At 46.2% G+C, this 12,931-nt stretch overlaps 2 protein-coding genes across 8 annotated transcripts in view; one reads left to right on the top strand and one right to left on the bottom strand.

The window, feature by feature from the left end:
* The window catches only part of KLHL18 (kelch like family member 18), a 29,269-nt gene extending 25,842 nt beyond the window's left edge, over window positions 1–3,427 (bottom strand). The window contains exon 1 of one of the 2 annotated variants that reach the window (XM_040591452.1): window positions 3,203–3,427. In XM_040591452.1, the coding sequence (XP_040447386.1) occupies window positions 3,203–3,343 (141 nt within the window). In that variant the 5' untranslated portion in view covers window positions 3,344–3,427. The remainder of the gene's footprint in view (window positions 1–3,202) is intronic. The other variant, XM_040591453.1, reaches the window with a different exon arrangement.
* Window positions 3,428–3,464: 37 nt separating this feature from the next.
* The window catches only part of KIF9 (kinesin family member 9), a 30,114-nt gene continuing 20,647 nt past the window's right edge, over window positions 3,465–12,931 (top strand). For all 6 annotated transcript variants that reach the window (XR_005827489.1, XM_040591448.1, XM_040591449.1 and 3 more), the window contains exons 1-8: window positions 3,465–3,547; window positions 6,343–6,487; window positions 7,586–7,686; window positions 8,291–8,456; window positions 8,585–8,691; window positions 9,487–9,708; window positions 12,117–12,200; window positions 12,321–12,413. Coding sequence is in view for 5 of the 6 variants with exons in the window: in XM_040591448.1 (XP_040447382.1) it covers window positions 6,472–6,487; window positions 7,586–7,686; window positions 8,291–8,456; window positions 8,585–8,691; window positions 9,487–9,708; window positions 12,117–12,200; window positions 12,321–12,413 (789 nt within the window). In the remaining variant the exon portion in view is untranslated. The remainder of the gene's footprint in view (window positions 3,548–6,342; window positions 6,488–7,585; window positions 7,687–8,290; window positions 8,457–8,584; window positions 8,692–9,486; window positions 9,709–12,116; window positions 12,201–12,320; window positions 12,414–12,931) is intronic.

Raw genomic sequence — 12,931 nt, 5'->3', positions numbered from 1 at the left:
AAGACATGCAGCTCACTTACTGCCCTATTTTCACATGGGCGATCACGAGAAGCAGTGACAGATTTCCCTAAGCTGAGTTTGAATAATCGGAACTCCAAGGGAGCCATTCAAATCGGCACTTATTGCTTTTAATCGCATCTAAGCCCAGCTGCTGAGGCAGCACCATCTCCCGCAGAGCGGCATGAACCATAGCAAGACAGTTTTTGAGAAAGGAGAACAAATTCTGCCCCTCCTATTTACTGAATGAATGCTCACCTGGTTTTACAAGGGGAATAATTAAAACAAACAAACAAGAGTACTGACACTTCCTAACAATTTTAGGCCTGTTTGTACAGCAAACATTTATTGTGAGCTGGGAGAATCATTTACAGCCATTGACCCCAATGCTGATATCTGTAGAGAGGCCACTAAAAACCTGAACTGTGCTGCAACAACACAGCTTGCTCCTGTTACAGCCACAAGCCTGAAAGTGATCACCATCAGGAGGAATCCAACTTCTGGCCCAAAATAGTGTTTGGCTGCTTTTTTTTCTTTACAGACATGACAGCCAAAAAGTACTAAGACTGATAAAAAGGGTAACAATCTCACTTCAGCAGTGCAACACACATCAGGACCTACTACGGTTTCCTTCAGTTATGGACTTTAAATGCTTCTCAGTGCTTTTCCTACCTTCATTTTGGGTAAAAAGCATTCAAACGCCATCCCTGCTAGACAACTCACTTGGCAGGCACTTTCTGCATCACACAGGATTTACAGCTTCATCGACGCATGTGGAAAGCGTTCCTGAGCAAGGTCAGGGAAAGCATGTTTTGCGTCAGCTGTGTTCAAGGTAGCTAACTGATTCAAAGCCACCTCCGAAGTCCAGCTCAGAAAAAATTACTTCTTAAACATTCAGCAGCTACAGAAGACACCCTGTACTGAACAATGGGGATCAAAGATTTGGCTTGGATTCAGCAGGCTGCACTAATTCAATCACCACAGGACACACAGGCACTGAGAAATCTGATGTCGAGAGGCAGAAGCAGCAAAGAGGTGGCATATTTTGACGTGGCGACTCAATACAGCAAGAGGAATCTAACGAACAAAGTGTTTTGGATTCTCAGGCTGTGTATGTACGAGGGAAAGCAGGACTGTTTGAACCAACACGGAAACACACCGTCAGCCCTCTGCCAAATGCATCAGTCGTTGCTGGGATCTTTCTTCAGCATAATAAAGAATTAACCAGGCACTGGAGAAAGTTAAGACTAATTTTAAGAATGGCAGAGACATCTTTCTCAAGTATATTTTAAACTTTTGTATGGATGAAAGGCTCTGCACTCTCCCCAGATAACAACAGTCCCTGGAACAAGACAAAAGAGAAAATAAAAGGAAAAAAGAAAGCAAGGCCAACATGATGCTCTCATCCATAAAGCTGCCCAGCACTGTCAGGGTGCTCATTCTGACAGCTGGACCAGAGAGCTCCTTCAGCCCTCAAGGCTTTAAAAGTTTTCCCACCCTGCAGCGGAAGAAACACAAAGCGAGATAAGTAAGATTTTAAAAAGCATTTTGCTAAGGTAAACCTACAGAAATGGAAACTTATTCAGAAGAGTTTTGTAGAACAAAGGTCAGGCGTTTATTTGATATAAGGCTGGGGTCATATACCTCATTGCTATTGTCTCCCTCCGGATGACACAGAGCAGCCCAGCCCCAGAGAGGGGACCCACAGCTGGCTCACCACTGTGATTCCAGAGATACAGGACCCACAGGACCTAAGAATTTCCTTCTGCAACAAAAAGCCACCTCAGATGCACCAATACACAGTTTAATTCTAACAAAATGGCATTCTCCATCACAAACCAGTTTTGTCACAGAATGCCCCCAGGTTATGGCACAGACAGTCACAAATACCACATCCTAGAGGGTACAATCTCCACCAAGGAGGATCAGCGCACAGCTGTGCTCTTCACAGCACTTCAGCCCGTGATGTAGCCCCTTTTTCCAGGGGGCTATAGCTGGTCTATGGGGACGCAGCAGACCCACACAGCCCAGGGATGCACCCCAATCATGCATCCTGTGGTTTCCACGACAGGCAAAACCCTCACCGGCTCCTTCTTCAGCAGCAGGAGGTAGGTTGAAAAGTTTCAGCATGAGTAGGCTGGGAAACACCTTCTTGTTTAATTAAACTTCAGCATTAATTCTGGAATGACTCAACCAATCCTAGGAGCCGACACGTTGCATCCACCCCACAACAAGCTGCTCTGCCTGTGAGCTCCTGCTCTGCAGGACTCCAGCATCTCCTGCCCGGCGCCGGCTGCTCTCAAAACCCTTCCAGCCCAACCCCACAGAGCCAGGAACATGATCCTGAGGATTTACCACTGTTACAGATTATTTCTTTGATGTAGGAAAGTGGATGTTCTTAAAAAATAAAGCTTTCCTAGGGAAAAAGTCTCTTCTCCCATGGGTTGAGGCAGAGGTTGGTCCACAAACCTGCACCAACCCCATCCACAGCGTGTCCCCCCCGAAGCGCTCCCCAGAGCCGGGACCAGCACCCAAACATGGTGGGGGGTCTGGGGTGCCCCCTTTCCTCCCAAACAAGGTATTTTATTTAAATGCTCTTCCTGGCTGCTGGAGAAACCCTGATGGCCCCAAGGGAGATGGAGGCTCCATTTCCATCACCTCTGTGGTGAAGGGGCAGCATCAGCGACAGGGTGTCACTGACACATCCCTGCACCCACCCAGGGCTGGGCGTGCTCGGCACCCCTCTCACCCCCAGGAGCCCTCACAGACCCCCCCAGGACTGGGGAGGCCCAACACCCCCTGATACCCCACCACAGGGGCTGGGGGGGGTGTTAGCACCATCACTCTACACTGCCAAAAGCCATGGGAAGGGGGGGGGCCCTCAGCTCCCCCTTCTCCCCACCACAGGAGCCGGGGTGGGGTGGGGTGTCTCAGCTCCCCATTCTCCCCACCCCAGGGGCCTGGGGGGGGATTTCTCAGCTCCCCCGTCCCCCCAACATAGGGGCCGGAGTGTGGGTGTGTGTCTCAGCTCCCCCATCTCCCCACTATAGGGGCCGGAGGGGTCTCAGCTCCCCCGTCTCCCACCACAGGGGCCCTCACCTCCCCGCCTTGTCTCCCTCGCAAAGGCACCCGTGGGACCCCAGCTGCCTCCTCCTCGCCGGCAAAGGGCCCGGGGGTCCCTCAGCCCTCCCGGACCGGGCCGCACCTTGAGGGTCACATCGCAGAGCTTGCCCTGCCGCCGGATCTCGCCCATCACACCGTAACCGCGGCTAGGCAAATCCCCCACCGAGAAATGCACCAGGTCCTCGGGGTCCAGCTCCGGCTCAGCCGCCGCCGCCTCCAGCATCTTCCCGGCCGCTGCCGCCGCTCCCCGCCTCGCTTCGCCTCCCCCACGCCTTGTCCCCGCCCGGCCGCCGTAGCGCGGCGCCCGCCCCTCCCATTTCCGCCTCCACCACTTCCGGGAGCTGCCGGACGAGGCGGGTGCCATGGCAACGGCGTACACAGCCCCGGGGCTTCTCCTCGCCCGGGCCCTGCTGAGGCGGGGGCGCAGGTAGGTGAGGAGCCGGGGCTGCCCCCGGAAGTCGCCTCCTCCTCCTCAGGGCCTTGTAACCCGTCTCACCCGGCGGTGTTGTCCCCACAGGCCGCATCAGCCCCCTGGCCTCGCAGTCCCGCTCCTCCAGGCCTCATCCCGCTCCTCAAGGCCTTGTACGGCCCCCAGGCTTTGTTCCCCACACCTCAGGTGATGTTTCCCCATAGGCTTTGCTATCCCCCACGCTGCCCCCCAGCCTCACCTGCTCAAGATGTTGTTTCCCTCCTCAGGCCTTGTCTTCCTGCAGTCTCCACTCCCACCACCCCCCAGGTTTGCTGAAACATGGATGATCCCTTCCCTGTCCCCACAGCCCCCTTTCAGATCACCTTCCTTTGCTCATGTCCCCAGCGAGCCGGGCTGTGGGTATGGCTGTCCATGGCACTCCCTCTATTCTCTGTTATCCCAGCTATCCTCATGCCCTCCTCCCACCTTTTCTGTTACCTCTCCAAGCCCCCATTATCAGAGTACCTGTGTCACCAGCTGCCTCGCAGCCCACACTCTGCTTGGTTTGCACTCAGCTGGGAAGGCAGAAGGTAATTTGGGACTGTTGTCGCCCCTGTTCTCCTTGGGGCAGAGGTAGTCCTGTCCATACAGATGGCCCGGGGTGCTGGGGCAGAACTGGGCTTTAGGTGTCCAGCTGGATGGATTCAATGCTGGAAGCATCACTGGAGTTTGAATCCTAGGAGCTGCCTAATGGTCACCCCCCCCAAAGCAGCTTTGCCTCCCCAGTATGCGTCTCATGTTTAGGACAAGGCAGAATGACTAAACTAGAAGAGGGCAGACTGAGATCAGATATGAGGAAGAAATCCTTCCCTGTGAGGGTGGCGAGGTACTGGCACGGGCTGCCCAGAGCAGCTGTGGGTGCCCCAGCCCTGGCAGTGCCCAAGGCCAGGCTGGACGGGGCTGGGAGCCACCTGGGCTAGTGGAAGGTGTCCCTGCCTGTGGCAGGAGAGTTGGACTAGATGACCTTTAAAAGTCCCTTCCAACCCAATACTTCGCTATTTAGATGTCTTTAGGTGCCAAAACCTAAAGGTAAGAAGCTGACTTACAAGGTCCTATTTCTGAAAATTTTGATCTGACAGTTGAGAGAGACTGTCATAGAAAGAACTTCATCCCCTTTGCACCGGTGTTTAAGGTCAACTACAAATGGTGCTTTGAGCAGAGAGTAACAGGTCTGACATGGACAGTTCATTTTGTAGTAATTATTCCAGAATACTCCCTTGTAGACAAATTCTGACATGGGGGGGAAGAAAAGCATAGGAATAGGGGTTTGGGTGTCCCTTTCTCTTTTCCCTCCCTCCAACCAATTTAATTCAAAATGTCTGATAATTTCTTGTTATGCCATTAGTTAATGAAATGAAATCGGGAAGATGATAGTGAATTAGACAATTCTTTACAGGGAATCTGTCACTACTCTCTGTGTAGAACAGATCACACGTCAATTAGCTGTGCTAGGAAGTGCACCAATTCACAGATTTGTGCATTACACCACACCTGTAATTTCTGAAGATGCATTAGGAAGGTATACTGAATAAAATAAATCTGCTGTTGTGTGCTTTGCAAACTGTAACCCTTACTCTAAACTGAATAAACAGCTGTATTTTACAGTATGATGTAAACAAACGTCTGAATAAAAAGAAAGTTTGCAAAGCACAAACTATTAGGTGATTCTGTTCTATGGTTTGGCCCAAGCTTTTGTCTGTCCATAATGGATAAGCTCAGGTCTCTCCAGCAGAGCTGAAAACTACACTGCTCTGCTCTGGCTATGTGTTTCAGTGCCAAAAAGCCCCAAACCCCCCATCTAAAATTCTCTGTGGCTCTAATCTTTGTGTGGGCACGTTGGCGTCTGCCTCTATTGCAGAGATAACTGTGATTCCATTAATTCTGAGCATAAATAGTTTGTTAATCTTGAGACAAATAGGAGAGTCCTGCTGGCTTCATCTGCTGTATAGGGACGGATCAAGGAACTTGGAGTTTGGAACATTTTTGCTTGCTTGGTTTGTGTTTCAGGTGCTGAATGATGAGCGAAAGTAATGGCAAGTCTTGCTCTTGGCCTTGTTCAAACTGGGGGAGAATGATTTAGTGGTCAAAGAGCCAGAAACATTTTTGGTTAGCTGACCAATAAACATGTAGGTTTTTTCGTATTACCTCAATAAAAATTCCACTGCAGGCAAAATAACCAATTAATAATCAGAGTGGTCGGATGCCTGGGGTATTACTAATGAGCTGGAGAGCTTATGGTCTATACACTGCTGGTCAGGAGTCTGCCAGAGAGGTGTTTTCATGTTTCCTTCCCGTCTTCTAATGTTAGCAAATAACCCCAGGAGTAATTACTTTTGTCCTAATGTTGAACAATGGGCATTGTTGCAGTGCGGAAAATGCCACTTGTTTGGAATTTGTTCTGTCTCTGATTCATATTAGAGTTTTTGCCTAAAATTTTCCCTTGCTCCTTTTTCCTGCTGTGCTTCTTGCTGCAGCTTTGAAGAAATAAGGCACATACCACTCCAGCACTGCGTTATATTTGTGTAGTGGAGTTTTGTGATCTCTAACAATCCTGATAACCAGATGAGTATCATTTCCACGCTAGCTACCAGCTTTAAAACTGTGTCTATCTCCATTTTTCTTGTACCTGTGCTGCTCCTGCCTTTATTTATGCAGCGCTGGCAAATATTTTGGCACCTTTCTGTGTGTGTCACTTAGTGGCAATCCTTATGATGACGTCTGTGCACTTACTTTATCACCATGCTTTTTCACAGATTGTTTATTTGAAGACTGTCCCTGATACTAAAGAGATTATGGTCACAGTAACCTATCACCATTTTGGATTCTACAGCAGGCATTGTGTTGGCATCGCTGTAGTAGTTTAGGAAAAGGACAAGGCACCCATGGTACCTTTATCAGGTAGTTGTTCAAATGCTCACCTCTAATTTAAATAAAGAGAAGTCTTGGTTCAGCTCACATCTCTACATTTCTTTTTAGAGCAGTCATAGCAGATAAGGCGATGGAGAGATCACAAATAAAAATACTTAATATACAAGAAAGGCAAAAGATTTTCTCTGAAATGAGAAGTTGGCATTAGATATTACACAACTATTGAGCACAGTTTGTGTGTAGGAAATAGTCAAGATGGTCTGCATGTTCCAGGGGTTTAAAAATACTCAGTGCGTGCTTCTCAGGTGGGGCTTCAGCAGCTGGATGTATCCCCTGAGCCCTCCTCTGGTGGATTTTAGTCAGCAGATCCTCTAGCCTTGCTGGATATTGGCAACCACTTACTGAATCCGCATTGACCAGAAGAACAACACAAGAATTTTACCAGGAGTTTTTTTCTTCTGGAAACTTTTAAGATCAACTCTTCATTAGGAACTTTAAAATATTTTTGCATATCAGCATAAAGAAAGGGTTAAAAAGGTATGAGCAATGTGTGTTTGATACAGACTGTAAACAAGGTACTTGCTGCTCAGAGCCTTGGAAATGTTGGCATATCAATGGGCCGCACAGCCCTTTGCAGTGCTGTGGAGCTCCTTTAAGCTTGGTTTCACCTATAACACGTCCTAGTCAAGCCTCAGAAGCTTGAAATGCAGTTCTGGCTGAACTGACGTTACAAAACAGGAGACTGCCTGTGCCTTGACGCACAGAAAATGCAAGACAAAAGAAAGTCTATCTCATATTCCTGCAATTATTTTGCTTTGCAAGGCTAAGAGGAAGAAAAGCTTGGGTTAGCAAACACTAATGGGCCTGATACCCAGAGGAAATTATGATCAGTAAGACCCTTCTTTTCATATGCACTCAGTTTTTTGAGCAGAACAATGCTGGAAAGAATTTTCAGCAACTGTTTGCCCACAGTTGCTTTTGATAAAGAATAGAAACTGCAGCTGAACATTTGTCAACACTTCATTTTTAAACTTGACTGCTCTGTAGCTTGCCTTTTTGTGAAAAATAACTTTACGCTTCATTTCAGGGAATGCAACATTGTTGATTTTTCCATTTTTTCCTGTCTAGTTAGAATGGATGCAGTAGAAAAGAGAGTCCATGCATTTGTGCGGGTCAAGCCAACAGCCGAATTTGCTCAAGATATGATCAAGTTTGGGCCAGACAACAAGGTAGGGAAAAAAGAGACAGCAGATGTGAAGGGTTTGGAATCTGATTTCAGCTTTGCCCACAGAAATGCAGAATTCTTCCATTCCTTAAGGCTATGTGTACCATTTTGGTGCGTGTTGATGCATGTGCTCCTGTTTGTTGTTCTCTGCGTTGACAGTGGCTTGTGGGTTTGTAATAAGGAAGTGTGACTACGGAAAACATACTTCTTGTGATAGTCACTAGAGAAAATCCTCAAAAGGACTGGGACTCCTACTGATCCTTGAGGAATTCCAATGATAAGCACAGTTCCAACCTAAGAGGTCTCCCTGTGGCACAGTTTGTTTCTAGCTCCCCCCTTATGCAAGCTCCTCCCTTCACCTTTTCTTGCTCAATTAATAGTTCCCCTGGGACACAGAATCAGACACTTCACTGAAAGGTAAACCAATGAGATTAGACATATTTAGAATATCTATTACCAGAAAATACCATGATGGTCAGTAAAACAATAATATTATTTATACTCTGTTTTCTTACCTCCAGGTCTTCAGTGGGTATTTCTTTCCCAACAATAATTGCTGAAAGTCTTTATGGCCTTTGAAGTTATGTTAATCTCTTTTTGGGTTTCAGAGCATAGCTATATACATCAAAAAAGATGCCAAGAAAGGAGTTGTGAATAACAGGCAGACTGACTGGGCCTTTAGACTGGATGGTGTCCTTCACAATACCTCCCAGGAACTGGCATATGAGACTGTGGCTAAGAAAGTGGTGTCTGAAGCTTTAGTTGGCTATAACGGTAATTTTTTGCTATTTTAATTATTTCTACAAGAAGTGGAGATTTGGTCTGAGGGAGAGATCCTTTTGATGTGAGAAATGCAGAGATTCCCTCCTGAGTTTATTCTTTTGCTTTTGGATCTTTCCTAGGCACGATAATGTGCTACGGCCAAACGGGGGCTGGTAAAACTTACACAATGACGGGAGCAACTGCTGAGTATGAGCATCGAGGAATCATACCCCGAGCTATACAGCAGGTACTGGATCTGAATGGGAAAAGAGGCTAGAAGAAATAACAAGGACATCTCTTATATCAGCTCTTGCTGATACTCATAAAAGTGTTGTGACACGGTGAATATGTTTTATGTTTATCTTCATGAGTCCTTTTTTTTCTTCTTTATCTAAGTCATGATCATTAAAGAAATAAAGGAGCCCGTAAAACATAGTAACTTTGTACCTTTGTTACACTACACTGTGACCTTGTGCGCTGATAATGGTGACATTTCAGAGTATTGGGGTGGTGTTGGATTGAGACACACTGATTTGTCAGGCCCATTGCTGCATAGATACATCCCAGTCCAGAAGCACAAGTTTGTCACTGCTTTGAGGAGGCAGATTTGCCTATCTTTATGCAGCAATACTGCAGAATGCTCTCCACTCTCACAAAGACAACTGACACACACAGTGTGGGGCTGACATAACGCATACCACCTGAAACAAAGATGGGAGGAATTCTGTAGTTACACTTTATTGTCATTTGCAGAGGTTTTTGTTTAATTCTACTAGCTCACGTAAAGTACTTTCTGCTTCCCAGATGTAAGCAGGCCTTCTAAAGTGTTGTTTTCAAAACTATCTTTGCGAAATCATATTAAAACTGTTGCCTTAGCCCTGTCAGCCCTCAGGCAACCACAGTTCCGAATCAGCCACACAGACACAGATGCACTTATAGCCATTCAGAAAGTTTTAAATAGCTTCTCTGGAAAGCCATAGATAGCTAATAATTCTTTTTGTGAACTAGCACTGCCACTAACAAACTCTTTGTCTTTGTATAGGTCTTCAAAGCAACTGCACATTCTGTTGATCCATTCAAGGTCCAAATATCCTACCTGGAAATCTACAATGAGACCTTGTTTGACCTTCTGTCCACGATGACAAGCAGTGGGACCAGTGACATGCAGATGGCTGTAGTGGATTGCCCACAGGGTGTTTATGTGAAGGGCTTATCTATACATTCGGTTAGCCATGAGGAAGATGCTCTAAATCTCTTTTTTGAGGCAAGAGAAAACAAGTATTACACTTCATCTGATTGTTATGTTTATTGGCTTAGCTGAGGGGGGAGGCAGTAAAGTAGGAGGTGGGTGGCCAGGGCGATTGGAGGAAGTTCAACCCTCTTTGTTCTCTTCATTGTGGGTAGGAGAGCTGGTAACTCTTGGTAGCTCATGTTCTTGCAAGGAAAATGTCCCTGGCACAGAGATTCTGTAAGATCTCCCTGGAGAAACCCTGTATGCCAGAACAAGTCTCCAAGTGATGGAGGAAATATGTAGGGGTGAGACCTCAGAATGTAGTAGCGTTGGAGATTCTAGGCAGCACCAAAGTAGTGAAGGCAGCCACAGAATCTGCCTTAATTTCAGAAAGCTTATCTCACCAGCCACCTCACTGGCCCCTTCAGCAGACCGAGATCCCAGACAGCCAAAACTTCATGAGATGGTACAGAATGACTTATTGAAACCATAAAATAATAGAATCCTAGAATTCTAGTGGAAAGGGACACCTTCCACTAGACCAGGTCTTAAAATCAGTAAGTTCGGGTCTTATGATGCTAATATAAAAGCCAATATGACAAATCTCATCAGAATGGAAATGCAGAGACTTTTAGGGTTGATGGATAATAAATTGTGTCAGAATCAGCAAGAAATAAATAACATTGACTCAAGAGACTGGGAATACTCCAGAGAGTCTTCAGGAAGACATCCTGCAGAGCTGTAGTGTGCACCGTGTAATAAGTAACCAGTGACAGAACAAGAGAAAACATCCTCAAGTTGTGCCAGGGGAGGTTGAGATTGGATGTTAGGAAAAAATTCATTACTGAAAGGGTTACCAAGCACTGGAACAGGCTGCCCAGGGAGGTGGTGGAGTCACCATCCCTGGGGGTATTTAAAAGACGGGTGGACTTGGCACTTAGGGACATGGTTTAGTGGTGGACTTGGCAGTGCTGGTTTAATGGTTGGGCTCGATGATCTTAAGGTCTTTTCCAACCTCAATGATTCTACAATTCCCAAAATACTTGTTTTCATTACCCTGGTTATGACATAGGTGTCAGTGAGTGACTTAGTACAAAGTGCGTGATAGTTGGGATCCTTTCAGACCCACCAGCTGACCTATACTGGAATTTCTTCCTGAAAAACTCACCTGCCTGTCCTAGCTATGTCAGTGCTCCAAATAAAGTCTTACCAGCAACATCTTTGGCAGATAGCTTGGGATGACTGTGGCACAGGTACTGCTAGTCAGATTTTACAGCAGCGATGTTTACACAATGGGCTAGATTTGTGAAGGGAGTTAGCTTACTTATATCTGCATCTTTCTTTTACTTGTGGGTGTTTTAGTTCATAAGGAAAAGATGAATAAATACTTGATTCTCTATGTGGGAAGCATATTCTTACTGGGAGCCATCTGGTGTCCTTAAAATCTTTCACTTTTTAATAATGGGGCTGTGGTGTCCTAAGCCAGCCTCTGTGCTTTGCAGGAACTCCCACTTTCTTTTTAAAGAGTAGAAGGAAGATGATAATGCAGTGTAACTTGAGATCTGTTCACAGAAGAAGCGCAAGTGATGCCTGGGGATCTGTTCAGGTCCTTAGATGAGTTCTGCCTGTGGTTCTAGGTTCACAGAGAAAGCTCCAGGCTTTGAAGAGGCTCCTCACTAACTATGCTGTGGCTCTTCATTTGTTGAGTGGGGTTGGTAGGATTTGCTTAGAAAACTTCACCTTCATTCCTGCTCTTAGATCTACACTCCCTAGCATGGAGCCAGTCACTGACCTTCCAGCTCTCTGAGACCCAGGCAGACCAGTTGGCTGTGAAACCTGTTGACAAGTGCATTTCTATGCTGCAGAGCCTTCCGTTTCCTTTTCTTGCCTGCCAGCCTGGCAGCACAGCTCTGTGATAGTCTGGCACTCCTAACAAGCAGTTGCAGCATCAATTTCAGTGTTGCTTTCTTTTCCTGTAAATAGGCATTACAAACTCGTGGCTATCATGTACATGTGAGTTTTCTGTGACATTTGAGTCTTGGGGAGCTCTTAGGTTTTCTAGTCATCCAGAAACTGAAACAGCTGGGGAGGTATTGCCTCTGAACAAGGGTTGCCTGACTGTTCCTCAAAAAGCCACAATTCTGTGAGCTGAGCCTTGAAAATGGAAATGCAGATAACGTGGTCTCCAGTAAAAGGCATTATTACCGTAAAGTGACCTTTACCAACCGCACTGGGAAATGCTTTGAGAAGCCTTTGAGTAAGAAAGCGAGGCAAATAGAGTGAGCTCCTGCTCTGACTGCTCTAGCCAACTGATCGGCGTTACATGCTCTGCAGAGTGGAGATTGACCCACTGTTTGTTTAGCTGTGTGAATTTCTAATTTCCCTTTATTCCACCAATGCAAAAGTTTAAAAGCAGTCTTGAATTTTTACTTCATTTGCAGGGCGAGACCAACAGAGTGATAGCAGAGCACACACTGAATAAGAACTCATCCAGATCTCATTGCATCTTTACTATTTATATTGAGGTAAGAGCTGCAGCAGGTTTTTTAGGGACTCAAATAGCTGAGGATCTTCACCTGTCTGTTTTTTACTGTATTTCAGTTTTGTCTACTGTTAAGTACACTTTATATTCTTTTCTTTCTCAGTCTCGTTTCAGACTTTTCTCAGATGTCAAATGTGTTAACTCGAAGATCAATTTAATAGATCTGGCAGGCTCAGAGAGACTGAGCAAGACTGGAGTAAGTAATGGAAGAAATATTTCAGTCCATGATGAAGAGTCCAGTAATCAACGTGTGAAGGTGTTGATTACTGGACATGAAGTTACAGATTTTCCCCACAACAGAGTTCACTCTGTGATAAATAGAAGAAACTGTGACACATTGTAAGTCACGTTAACACATCAGAGGGTGCTCGGTTGTTTGCAGCTGTGGTGTATCATTTCTAAGTCCACATGGCGGTGACTCCCATCTTGCATGTGCCTTCCAACCTGACCCAGACTCAGTTAGTTAATTTGAGTCTATTGTTTCTCGTAGAACCTCTGATTTTCCTCTTCATTCCATGAGGGACAGTGCAAATCCCCCACTTCCGGCCACAGCAGGCAAACTGTTGAAACTTTTTCTTGGAGCATTAGGGCTCAACAACTGAAAGCTCCTCATGTCCCATGGGACATTCCATATTGGTCAGAATAGAAATCGCATCAGCCTTGTGACAAATACATAATTTACCCTTTGGGAAGGAAAGCCAGTGGTCCTTGTAG

The sequence above is a fragment of the Falco naumanni genome, chromosome 4 (genome assembly GCF_017639655.2).
Source record: "Falco naumanni isolate bFalNau1 chromosome 4, bFalNau1.pat, whole genome shotgun sequence".
NCBI lineage: Eukaryota > Metazoa > Chordata > Aves > Falconiformes > Falconidae > Falco > Falco naumanni.
Note: the sequence above shows the minus strand (reverse complement) of the source record. Positions and strands in the feature narration are given on the sequence as shown.